The sequence below is a fragment of the Oreochromis aureus genome, linkage group 6, assembly GCF_013358895.1.
Source record: "Oreochromis aureus strain Israel breed Guangdong linkage group 6, ZZ_aureus, whole genome shotgun sequence".
Classification (NCBI taxonomy): Eukaryota; Metazoa; Chordata; class Actinopteri; order Cichliformes; family Cichlidae; genus Oreochromis; species Oreochromis aureus.
In genome coordinates, this window is record NC_052947.1 from 26,437,054 (window position 1) to 26,450,678 (window position 13,625).

Genomic DNA, 13,625 nt, shown 5'->3' on the forward strand with positions numbered 1-13,625 from the left:
TCTGTTTCTGTACAGCTTCTCACAGACTCTAAATACTCTTGCAGGGTTAGCTTCATATTTTTGAACAGCTTCTCTTTGAAATGCGTATGCTTGTGACAGCTCTGTTTCTCAGTAGTGCACACTGTTTTGGTTGCCTGTTTCCTTTCTCTAACTCTTTTGTCATTTGAGACCAGCCAGAAGCATTTACACTGTATTCATCACCTAACCTTGGGCTTTACACAGCTGCACGGGTGTCATTTATTATCATTTACGAACAATCTATAACATCCTTTCCCAGATAGACTGTTTTTGTTCACTCTTTGAGATTTTACATAGTGACCTTTGGCCTTTAATCTGGGTTTTATTGGCCTTGTCTTACCTTGAAACCTGTAACTTTTTAAGGTATATAGAGTTGAGTCCTATAATCAACAGCCTAAGAGACAATACTTGCTAAAGTTTAGGGGAAATCATCTGGTGATGATAATGTGATTGCTACAGTAAGAGTGTTTCTGAGGCCATTAAAAAAAATGAAATGCAGTATTTGGTGTTAATACTAAGGACTAAACCTGATCTAATTCATGCAAAAAAATATGGTTTACTGGACTGAAAAGTGTTTAGTCAATGAGAGTATTAGATACATGCTTCAGGCGTTTCTATCTTGAAAACTGCATGTGTGCAGTGTATACAGCTGTGTCCTAGCAACAACTAACCCCCCCCCCCTTTCCTGTTTTCCATAGTTGTCATACTTACATCTTTCAGATCAAACAAATTCCAATATTAGACAAAGATAACCACAATAATAATAAAATGTACATTTTAGATGATGATTTCATGTATTAAGGGAAAGAACCTATCCAAGCCTACCTGGCCCTGTGTGAAAAAAGGATTACCCCCTGAACCTAATAACTGATTGTTCCATCCTTGGGAGCAAGAACTGCAATTAAGCAATTGCAGTAACTGGCAATCAGTCTTTCACATCACATTTTTTCTTTCCAGAATTGTTTTAATTTAGCCACATTTGGGGAGTTTGAGCATGAACAGCCAAAGCATTTCAATATGATTTGAGTCTGGACTTTCACTAGGACAAAAAACATTTTAAGCCATTAAAAGGTGGAATAGCTGCTGTGTTTTGGAGCTTCAGGGTATGAACTGATGGCCAGACATTCCCCTTCAGGACTTTCTAGCAGAGAGCAGAATTGATGGTCCATCAAGTCGCCCGCAACCTGAAGCAGGAAAGCAGCAGGTTCACCACTGTTCCAAGTTTTCTCCATTTGTGGATAATGACTCTATGAGTGGTTCACTGGAGTCCTAAAGCTTAGAAATGCTCTTTCCAGGCCGATAGATGTCAGTGACTTTTTTTCTCAAATTTTTATTTAGATAGTGGGATGAGCCTACTTCACTTTGTTGGGCATGTTCTATTCAGATGATATCTTGATTTAACAGGTGTGGCATGATTGATTTAACTTGATTTGATTTAACGGGGGGATTGCTTTTTCACATAGGACCAGGTAGGTTTACAGTAGATATCTTTATTCCATCATTTAAAAACTGCATTTTGCATTTACCCACTTTATCTTTATGTAATGTTAAAATTTTAAAAACATGTCATTGTGACAAATATTCAAAATTCTAAGAAACCAGGAAGGGAGCAAATCCATTTTCACAGCACTGTATGTTGTAAACTGTTTTTGCTTGAGTCATATAAATATGCTTTAATTTCCCCAAGAACTGTAAATGGACTGTGTAAAATGAGTTACCCTGTGGAACAGCATTCATATGCAGTCTTACTGATGAACTGATGGCAGTTTTTGCTTTTACGGCACACAAACTGTGGCTGTCACTACTCTGGCTTTTTCATTCCATTATCCTTCTATCAGCACCAATTCACCTCTCACTTCAGACCCTGTCATTTCTCATATGACAAGCTGATGCCCTCACTCCTTCCTGTCTTTTCTCTATCATTTGATCCCCACTCAGCAGCTCTTCATCTCAGTCATTCCCATTACATACACTCGCTCACTAGAACTTGCACTTTCAATGTCATCTCAGTGCTCCTTCCTTCCACTTTTGTTATCCCCACATCCAGCTAGGTCTGTCACCTAGGCTTCTGAGGAGCAGCATCACGTCTCTGCCCTGCTTCCATTGGTGATAGCCAATGATAGCAGGACTATCTGTTGTTGAGATTTGGTGCAGTATAAATAAAACTCCTTTGAATTGAATAGCCAGATAACAATAGAGAACCCAAATCTCGTCTGCCCTGGATTTACACGTTTATCACTGCTATGAAATTAAAATAGTACTATAGCGTGTCAATACGGCCAGCCAAGCATAAGTAATAATAGTACAACATTACCTTTCATTAACATTAGGTATTTTTTAAGACAGCAGAAAGGATTAGGTGACCATTAGTCTAGACAACTATCTGGATGTCTCAGTGGTTGTTGAGCGGTATAATTAAGATTAAAATATGCCAAGTTTGTGTGCCAGTCTGTGAGACATGAGTAGCACCATACTGAGCATGTGCGTAAATATGACCTGATGAGAGATTACAGAGTCAGTTTGTGCGTGATGTCCTGACTAATCTGGGTAATTTGCACACACACACGCCAGAATTAAAGAGACCTCCTGGATCAGAGGTGAAACATATTCACAAACCTAAAGTCCAGCTGCCTTTATTTTTTTCCCAGAGAACAGACACCACCAGACTGAAATATTACAGCAAGTACAGTAAAAGTACAAAAGCTAAACACATAAAGTCAGCTCCAGGTATTAATTATCTATATCACTTTTTTTAATCTTAAATATTATACATGATTTCAGTACAAATTAATGCATTAAAAACTAGCATTGTACATTAATAATTCAATAATTTATTATTATTATTATTATGTGCAATGCTGATTTTCCATTTGCCAATTGTAGCGAAATGCCAAAAAGGACAGGTTAAGACAGAAAGAAAGAAAGAAAACTAAGGAGGATACGTGACATGTATTCTAGTTGAATTGGCAAATGCAACAGACCATCGTCTCTGTGTGATAATTTTGTAGACATCTGTTGATTTCTGACATCAGACTGAGCATATGGGTGTTGAAATCAATAAATCAGTAAGCAAATAAAAGGTGCTGTTGTGGACCTTTTATTTTTTCTAAATACTTATGTGGCCTTTTTGACTTGGAGTGTAAATTAAAATCTGGAGATTAAGTTGCATTTGTTTCATGAAATTCAGGGAGCTGAAACCTTCAATGCAAATGTTGTGTTATAACCGTGTAAGAACAAAAGCTTATTGTATTCCTCTTACTTACCTGTTCTTCTTTGGTGTACAGCTTAAAGCACTCATCCAAGGTACAGCTATGCTGCTGAAGGTGTTGTTGCTGCTGGTTCCTCACGCTCTCTGCATCCTTCACTACTTCCTCCTGGATGCTGCCAAATAAACTGCACCACACACAAAGTGGATTGGTCTCATTCAATGGCAGAATTCTGGTTACCATGTCACCCAAGATGACAACAGCTAACATTATAAAATTGTGAGTTCTGCACATTTTTAAAGCATTGTCCATTAAAATGTGTTCAGTGCTTACCATTCTTTGGTGCTTGGCTCCCATTCGATAACAAGCTTCACATGTGGGGGTCCTCCTGGGCCGCAGAACTTCAGGGCTCTACGAAACAGCGGAGAAAAGCAGGACGGTTATCTTTTAGCTCTGAATACATATTTTATGATTTTAGTTTTCAGAGTGTGATAGCATTCTGTGATCTTCAAAAGCCTGAAATAAACCACATTGAATGAAGTTTTAAAAAAAGTAAAAAGAAGAACGTTAAAATCTGTGTTGCTGTCATGCAACAGCTGCTCCTGTGACAGCTGCTAAAGTGCATCCAGAGAGTACAGTGATGTGAAAAAGTGTTTGCCCACTTCCCGATTTCCTGCTGTTTTGTATGTTTGTCACACTTTAATGTTTCAGATCATCAAGATAACACAAGTAAACACAAAATGCATTTCCTAAATTACAATTTCAAGTGTCATGGCAGAGGTTGTGGATACTTACAATGTACATTTTTTAAAAAGAAAATTTGCAAGAATTTCAAGCAAATGTTTTTCACTTTGTCATTTGTGTGAAAATGAATTTATTCCATTTAGGAATAAGGGAGTAATATAACAAAAGGCCAATCATGGCTATTGCACAGTATTAGATAGATATTTATCTTGGTGCAAGTTATCAGCACATGCTTTCCACATTAAAAACACCAGAAAAACACATCCTGTAGTTGACTCTTCAGTTTCAGTTCAAGCAGAATGAAAACGTGAGCTTCTGACTAATCGTATTAAAGCCCATCAACATTTGCACTTTTTACTTTTATTGTAATTTATTCCACCATAATACGCACACAAATATGTACAGACTGACAGGAGGATTACAGAGTGACAACGACCAAAGCTGAGACCTGGTTTCTCATCCAGCATTAGTATGCAAAAATATAATTTTTTTCTCTGCCCTAATGTAGCGAGGGGCACGGTGTTTATATTTCAGGGCTTACCTTCACTGCTTTCATCTCAGGAGGAAAGAAACAGCATCAGTATTCAGCAGCCAAGTAGCTCTGATGGAAAGGCCAAGGTGCACGTAATAATTACTGAATGCTAAGGACAGACTGATGGATCACCAGTGGCAGATTTTTTGGAGCCATGTCAAAATTGAGTTCCTTTTTATTTTGAGAAGTTTTTCTTTTCTAGATGGACTTGAAAGGTGCTTGAAAAGCTTGAGATTTCAAGCACAGCTAAATATTGACTGATTTTCACTCTGAATAATTTCATTCCATCTTCAAAGCAGAACTCACATTGTTGTCTCAGTATTGTTGCCTATGAACGCATTTAATGCACTTGCTACTAGCAGATATCACACTTCTGTGACCTGTCAGCAGAATAATTAGAGAAACAGACACTAAAAACTGTGAAAACGCCATGGTCTCGTCGAAAAAGTCATCGCACAGTTAATTCCTCGAGGGAATCATTTGAATTTGTTTAATTGAAAGATTGCTATGTGTGTAAACGGTGCACTACCACAAAATTAAATCGAATCCAGATCCCAGAGCATCAGCAGGAGCTCTGAGTGGCCAGTTAATTGTCTACAAGTCAATAATTATTTAAGTGTCACACAACATGCAGGCAAACATTAATTATCTTTTTAACAAGGTGGTTAGACAACAAGTTAAATGAAGCAATACATTTCAAACTAGTTTGTAAAGCAGATAAACACATAAATGCACAGGCAAAAGACAACACATCTGTTATTTTTCATACGTTGTCAGTCGTTTGATTTCCTTCTTTGTTGCTTTTCCAAACCCTTTAGTGCAGCTGTTTCCAGCTGTTTACTCATGAGACTTTCTGCTTTCAGTTTTGTCTTCAGCTACTGAAATGCTGCTCAGTGAGATCCGGTGACAGACCTGGTCGTTGAAAGTACTAGTTTCATTTTTCAAAAAGCTCCCAAAAAGCTTTTACTGTATATTTTGGTCACTATCCAGCTGCCGCACTGATCCAAACACTCTGCTGCATTAGGATGACTCTGAACAGAATATAACACTACGGACAGCAAAGTTTATCTTGTATCATTTCATTAGAGCCTTGTCGATTGGTCGAGATTATTTAGTTGATGATATACTGGTATTCGGATTTATAATGGCCAATAAATTAAAATGAAAATGAAAACAGTAAAGAAAGGACGCAAAACAACCATGTAATGAATGGTTTATCCACCAGAGGGTGGTCTGTAACTTCCCTGTTAGCAACATGATTAGAACACCACAAATACTAAAATCACTTGAAGCAAAGTCAAGCAAAATCGAAAGCAAGCGTAAAACCAATAAATTCACAACTTATGTGACAAGACAATATCTTTTTTTTGGTTTTGGGGTTTTTTTTTTACATGAAAGTGGGGAGAAAGAAGGTGAAGACACCCAGCAAAGGACCGTGAGTCAGACTTCTTAAACTGCTGCACTGTTGTGTATAGTCACCTGCTCACCCACTGAGCCAAACAAACAGCAGTGTTGTATTGCCCTGCTAAGGACTTATAAATAACTAGATATGAAGGAATACATGCCACAGGTATGTGGTACTATGCTTATGAGCCTCTATAAACCTTCTCCATACTTTTTTCTTCCTGTTCTTGTGTTGCAGGTTTTAGTTTTATCTGTCTAAATAATGCAGTTGGAGAACTGCTCTGTGATTCTCATGTTTTTAGCAATATGCCATCTTTCTTTCCTTTAGGCTCACAGATGCTTTTTTCCCCTGTGGCGAACCATTTGTATTTTCTCTACGTCTGCTTATGATAGACTGGGATAATGACATGTTTACTTCCTGTTGAGCTTTCCTCACTTGGCTGGATATAAGATCATCCACCGCTGTCGTCTTCTGTAGACCTCTAGGCCGTTTCTCTTGCTGAGCTCACTACTGTTTTTCCTTTTTACAGAAGCATGAAACTTAATGTTGCAATTTTGCATTGTTCTCATATATATGTTTTCCATGTCTTTCTGAATATTTTGATTTTTCTTTTAAAGTTGGAGAACTATGATTTACTTGAAACAGATTTTCTTTCAAATGCTTATCATAAAGAAAGAAATCGGCCACGATGAGTGAGTAAATGAAATTTCCAGTTACATTTGAGCCCCTGAAAATGATAAACTGTGTATAAGAATTGAAGTGATTCCTCAACAGTGGCTTTGTTGAATCTATTAAATAAAAGCTGAGGTTGACTTGCATCTTGACCTTTTTATTCAAGATCTACTGGAATGGTGTACAAAGCCAAAATTATAAAAACTGCAGCTCTATTTAAAACACAGAATACAAAACACAATAATGGAAAATGTGCCTCCCCCAAAGTATAAAAGAAAACAATATAAATGAGTGTGAGATCAACAGAAAGCATCTGCTGAGGTCCCAGAAGCATTGTGTATGGGTCTCTGATTTAGTAACATACTGTGAGCCTCTAGCGATTTAAAAGGAGCCATTTGGAGAAGCTAGTTTGTGACATTTTCTGCACAGTGTGATTCAATATTTGCACAACCACAGAATTTAAACCCCTAATATTTACAGTAACTAGCTTAAAACATTTTTAAACTCAATCACATGATCGCAATAACTTCTTTTAGCCTGTTCTTGTGTTTCTATGTGTTTCCTTTTACTTGTGTGCGCAGTCCAAGTGTCTCCGATTTACTTCACTGTTTATTTAATAGTGAGTTTTTTCATTGATTTCATATGTATATATACATATATATATATATATAGATATATATATATATATATAGATATATATATATATATATTTATTTTTTTATGTTCACAACACAGATACGGAGGACCTTCTTCATGCAAAGCTCAACTAAATCACAGCTATGAAATGAGCTGCAGCTGCCACCAAGAGGGCAAACCGATGCACATTTTCCCCAGACAGGTTTGTTCACACAAACACACACACACACACTGGAAGCTCATTTCCTTGCCCTCGGTGGAAAGCCTGACCTTCACTGCAGCTTAGTAGAACAACAGCACAGATTTATATATTATACTCACCTTCCCGGCTGTACTACGACACCTTGACGTTCTTAATTACACAGGAAATAAAGCCTTTATCTTCATACTGTCAAACTGATATCATAGATTGTATCCTTCAGTGCTATCAAGGTCCACTGGTTTCTGAAGGTATTCCTGGTTTTCCCCCTACGTGCCAGCAGGAAGTATGGCTGGGGGCACGTTTTTTTTAGGATGTTTGTCTATCCATGGGGAGGTGACAATTTTACACAGATGTCTAACAAGATAAAATGATACAATACAATATTTAATACCCCAGAAGTAAAATGTCAGCCCCACTTAACTTAATCAGGTATTTGTTAAAAAAAACAAAACTGCATTTTTTAACATCATAAATTCTGGATACTGACTCCGTAATTGCTGGTGTCTAGAAAACTGTACAGGTATAGGATGTATTGAACGTCACTGACTTGCCCGTGAAAGTCAAAAACATGCCTAATTAAATTAAGGCTTATCTCAGCATGGCTTCTATTTTTAGATTTCTCCCTGGAAGTCTTGTTTTGATCACTTCCAACTCTGCATCTGTAATCAGTTTTGGATTCCTTCCACTGTGTAAAAAGTCCCCATGACAACAAAGTTGTAGGATGCCATATCTGCTGAGCACGGGGGTGATAAGCGACAATGTTGGTGTGGCTAAAAAAAGCACTATTTGTCCGTGAGATCTCACAGGACCTAACACTAGAACTCCACGTTTGACTGTAGAGGCTGAATTCATTATCATCACTGTGCACCTGATGGACCTCCTTTTTGATGCACATTGTTTTAGTTTGGATGTTCTGTTTAAATCCACTAAAGTCTGCGCCCACATATATACTGGATTAAAACAGATGCCAAACACTGCCAAGAGCATTCCAAAGCTATAGGGTAAAAATGATAAGAACTATATAGATTGCACATTGAGGAAGAACTGACATTTGACCATACCGTGAGGTTTAACTATTCCCCAGCGTTACACTCAGATGTCAAATTACAAAAGTACAAGAAGACATGGACTGGGAGACCTGTCAGGGGAAATATGCTGACATCTCTGCTCTTTCCTTAGAGCACCTGTCTGAGATCTCACAAGAATGATGTGATTAACAGAAACAGTATTTTGTCTACATCGGCCCTAGCAGAAAATGACCTCACGCAAACAATAACACAACATATAGTTTGACATGACAGAAGGAGAGAATGGCATACACCTTTACCAAAGGTTTTGTCTTGCGATGTATAGAAAAAGCTGCATTTTTCAAAGTAGCCATGCATCTATGTGCAGCACTTGAATCTTAGCTGGAGATGTGGCTCTAGTTAGAAGTAATAAGTGGTCACAATTCCAGTGGCACTGTGAGTGGTCCAGCAATACACAAGGGCCTGACTTTGATGGAGAGATTGGCCACACTTAAATCAGCAGTCGTGGAGCTATGATAACAGCATGTATTCGCATGTGTGTAGGTAGAGTGTAGAGTCGGCGTAGGTGTGTGTGGTGTACCTGTCAACAGCAGGGTGGTACAGTGGCCTGCTGTCCTGTGGGGACAAGTAGCTGTAGGCTGCCGATCCTCCCACCACTCTGATCTTAAACAACGCCCCAGCACTCTGGAAGGAGAGAAGGTCACACTATTTAATACAGCTGTGTCCCTAAAGAATGACTACCTCAATAAATGCTATTTATGTGCATATATAGCTATAGACAAATATAATACATTTGAGAGGGGTGATGACATTACGATTGCAGAATATATAATAGAGATACTATTTTTAATAAATAAACAAAAAAAAGTTGAAGGACACCTTTGTAGTTTGAAACTCTGATTTTCAGCCTGGGTGCTCAAATGCCTTACAAAGCAATGTTTTACTTTGTTTTACTGTAGCGTGATTTAATATAGGAGTCGTGCATCTGAATATTTTCTAGTATGTTTCTTCGTTTCTTCTGTACAAAGCCAATAGGGATGACTTGTTCTCTCACATTTTATTTCCTCCCATCCTCTTGTTATAATGGGCTACTGTATTTCTGATGCTCGGTTTCCTTTGCTTTATATCACTTTTTATCATTTTCTGTCATAACAAAAGCTTCCAGATTCTAATATCAATACTTTTGTAAAGTGATCTTTCTACCCACATTCTGTGTTTCAGTCAGGCCTTTCAACCCTTGTTTAGACTTTATATTCTATACCACTGTGCATCCCTTCTCCCCAAATCTCATCCTTGTTGTGCAGGGTATCTCAACAAAGTCACAATCTGCTACGTTTATCTGCGGCTATGTAGTAAGAAGTTCTTATTGGTGTCTAACTACCAAAACACCTCAATTTAGTACACACACCTTTGCATTCATGTAAAGTACATCCTTTACATGGGAAATCTCACTTTGATTTACAACACTTGTTAAAGAGTGTGACAGAAGCAACAGTGCAAAGTCACTGTTGCTGTAATGTGTCTGATCATATAAATGTTAATATGTTAACCAGTGTGCTTCAGCTGCTTAAGAGTCTTAGAAAGAGTAATCGAGTATTACATAGTCTATGAGAATTTTGTAAAAAGACTTAAAAAAAAGTGTTTTGTGGTCTTTGAAAAATATTTCCATAGTACATGGACCATTCATGAAGTAAACTTTCAAACCTTCAGTACAACCTGCGTAATGGAAAAAGGTAATGCTTTGGTGCACTGAATTTTAAAGAGTATCTTCACCTACTGTTATACATGCATTCATTTCATCACGTTTGGACTACTGTCATTCATTGTTTATGTCTAAGCAAAAACTCCCTGGAACGTCTGCAGGTTGTTCAAAGACTTCTGACCAAATCTTCTAAGTACTCGCATGTGACAGTGTTGCTAATAAAGCTTCACTGGCTCCCTATTGAATTCAGAGCCCATTTTAAGATTCTGGTTCTGACTTTTAGAGCTCTTCATGGACAAGCACCAGCTTACATTATTGAACTTTACAGCCCTATGTCCCTAGCAGGTCCCTGAGGTCATGTGATCAGGGCCTACTTGTTATACAGCATACGAGGCTGAGAACTAAGGGAGACAGAGCTTTTGCCACTGTGGAACTCTCTTCCTCTGAGCTTGACATCTGTGGTCTCTTTTAAAAAACAACTAAAAACTCATCTCTCGGCAATTGCGTTTGGTTAACTTTTTGTCTGTTTTGTTTAAAATGCTATTTCTTTGTAAAGCACTTTGTGATCTTTGTCTGGAAGGTGCTATATAAATAAAATGGTTCTTTACTTACTGCATCAATAACAGGCGCAACATCTTAACAACACTTGACGAACAAGTTTACATGGATCAGTGTACATATGCATCAACATAAGCAAGGCAATGAAACTACTTTCTTATATAGTTTCTGTTTATATATATATTTATGTGTGTGTGTGTGTGTGTGTGTGTGTGTGTGTGTGTGTGTGTGTGTGTGTAATATATAAGAATAAATGAATATAATGTGAATCAGTGGTGTTGTGTTGTTGTGTTATAAGGTTAAGCTGAATTGACTTGAAGCAGCGTTGTCGCTGTGGTTACCTGTGGTTTAATATAGAATTGGCCGCCATGACAACAAATTCAGGAATCCAGAGTTTGAAATGTCAAAATATGTCAGTAGAACACAAAAAAAGGAACAAGGAAAAGTATCTGAGTTAAAAACAATAAGTGATTTGTAATTATTAAAATAATCTTAATAAGCTTTTTTTGAACACTGCACGGCACATAAAGACAAGAGCTGTCTTACTTGGGCCTGAAATGAGGGGATCTATAAAACTGTCTTAAAGCACACACTTATTCATGTCTTGCAGGTAAATTGTTATAGACTTAAACACTTTACAGTCATCCAAGTTACATATAAATATCAAAACTATATCAAAACTATACAAACCACCCCAAACTTAATAAGCACATACATCATTACTTCCACCAGCAAATTGACAGAGACCAGAACATTTTAATCATTTTGTCCTATTTTTGTTTCTCTTGTGGGCCTTGGTTTTAAAATGTTTGTTAACTAAGATGCTCTGCAATTTAGGTAAAGTTAACTATAATAACTGTCAGTCCTACCACCTTTCCACTCAAATAGAGAAAAATGTATTTCCAAATGGATTACATTCTTTGTTGCAAAGACATAAGGGTTCATTATGAGCCGGCTGCTCTTGGAGAATTGGAACTGCAGTCGAGCATAAAGAGAAAGAAATTAGTTGGTTAATAGGAGCCTAGAGCAGTAATGAAAAGGCACAGTCTCTTTCTTGTTGGTTTTATGGGCTCGAGCGAGCATGCATTCAGACATCCTTGTCTGTCTGTTAAAGTATAATGAAGGAAAGCGGATGAAATACTTCACACTAATACGTAATCAAGCAGGACTAGTACAGTTTTTGAATGAACGTTAGTGTTAAGCATTCATAATCTGCCTCATGGAGGCCCGCCGACTCCAGTGAGGGACACAGATGTTGGCATACTTTCCAAAAACCTGTGTAGACCAATTAAACCATTACCCTACAAGGAAATAAAAGATTTAAGGTCAACTGGCAGCTCAAAAACTTTCATTTTTTTCTCTTTTCTTGTGTTCAGCTGAATATACGAAAGACCTTCATACCATAGAGAAAAAGATAGAAGGCCATATATTTGAATTCACTGGTCATTCAGTAATGGTTAGATAAACATGTGACCTGAAAAGTTCAAGAATTCAAGGCAAAATAAACTCAGAGCCAAAAGCTAATTTTTAGCAGAAACAGCCGAATTATAAAAATGATAAAAATCCCCTGATTTACCATTAGGATAAAAGACCTATAAAGGTCAGGCAACAAGCAGTAACAAGTGGTTTCCTTTTTATTCGGAGAGTTTTAGTCATTCAAAATTTAAATAAGCTGAATTCTGCTCTCCCAGCTTTTCAAAGAGTAAAAAAATGAAGATGAATGTAATGTGCTTATATAAAGCTTAGACAGGTATGCTGGAGACAAAGGCAAAATTAATAACATTTTCTAAATACCTGATAACCTTCAGAGAGTGAGCTGTGAAAGAAGAACTGGATTTTGACATGTGAGTCGGTGTGTTTTCTGTTTTTGGACAAGCTGAGCTGTGTCTTGCTAAGCAAACCTCTGGGTGGCACCAAAGCACTGTTTAATGATCCCAGAAGCATGACACTGGCAAAGAAACTGAGTTTTGTGTGGATGTTAGGTTCATATATTGCACAGAGATTACAGTAAGATCAGCAAAGCTGGTATTTGTTCTGTGGTTTGTTTTTTAAATAACAGCAACAAAGCATCCGCAAGGCTTGATGGCCTTCTCACTCGGGATAGAAGTGGTCTTTACAGCTTAAAATATGAAACAAATAACAACAAACAAACAAAAATCCACCAAAGGACATTGGTGGCTTATTTTTAAGAAGGGGGAAGTAAGGACAACAAGAGGACGTTTTCGTATCTGGCCAGACTTAACTATGAAACTAAGATAACCATCAGTAAATACCGGACTTATGTTTCTCCTTCTTTTCCTCTTTAGTTCTTCATCAAACAGACAGCTGCATGATGAACAGGTGCTTACGTGCCACAAAAATATTTACTCAGTAGTGCTGAGCCACGGTTCATGGTTTGAACCTGCGTCAGCTGGATCGCAGCTATTATCAAGATTGGCGTCACATACTGAGTGGACAGTAGAGCTACAATCTTACATACAAAACTGGCCTTGAACAAAAATAAACAGGTCAGAATCAAAGATCTTTGTGTTTAAATCTTGGCTTGTGAATGTAGGAGTAATGCATCCACTGAAACTACGCAATGAAATAAAAGTTGTTTTCTTATTTTCACTCTTCACGTTCATCTTCATTTCCTCTACACTGATAAAAAGGTGCATTTCTATTATTGAGGTTTGAGCAGACAGTGCAACATTGAAAATTATGCTAGGGACATTATTATTCCCACATGAAAGGCTTGAACTACTGGTATGTGTCTGCACTAATGTTTGGTTTATTTTAAATAATTTTTTTGTGAAAACACCTTAAAAGATTTTAAAAGATTTAAACACTCCTTTGAATGAAAATGGTAACAGATGGCGAAACAGGCTCTCTCTATCATAACGTCCCATATGAAGAACGACATACGTCACTAAACTCGATGAC

General features: G+C 37.5%; 1 protein-coding gene across 1 annotated transcript in view; it reads right to left on the minus strand.

The window, feature by feature from the left end:
- usp43a (ubiquitin specific peptidase 43a) overlaps window positions 1-13,625 on the minus strand; it is a 130,881-nt gene that overhangs the window by 28,749 nt on the left and 88,507 nt on the right. The window contains exons 9-11 of the mRNA XM_039613816.1: window positions 9,024-9,127; window positions 3,558-3,635; window positions 3,282-3,411 (exon numbers count right to left, since the gene is read on the minus strand). Of these exons, the coding sequence (XP_039469750.1) occupies window positions 3,282-3,411; window positions 3,558-3,635; window positions 9,024-9,127 (312 nt within the window). The remainder of the gene's footprint in view (window positions 1-3,281; window positions 3,412-3,557; window positions 3,636-9,023; window positions 9,128-13,625) is intronic.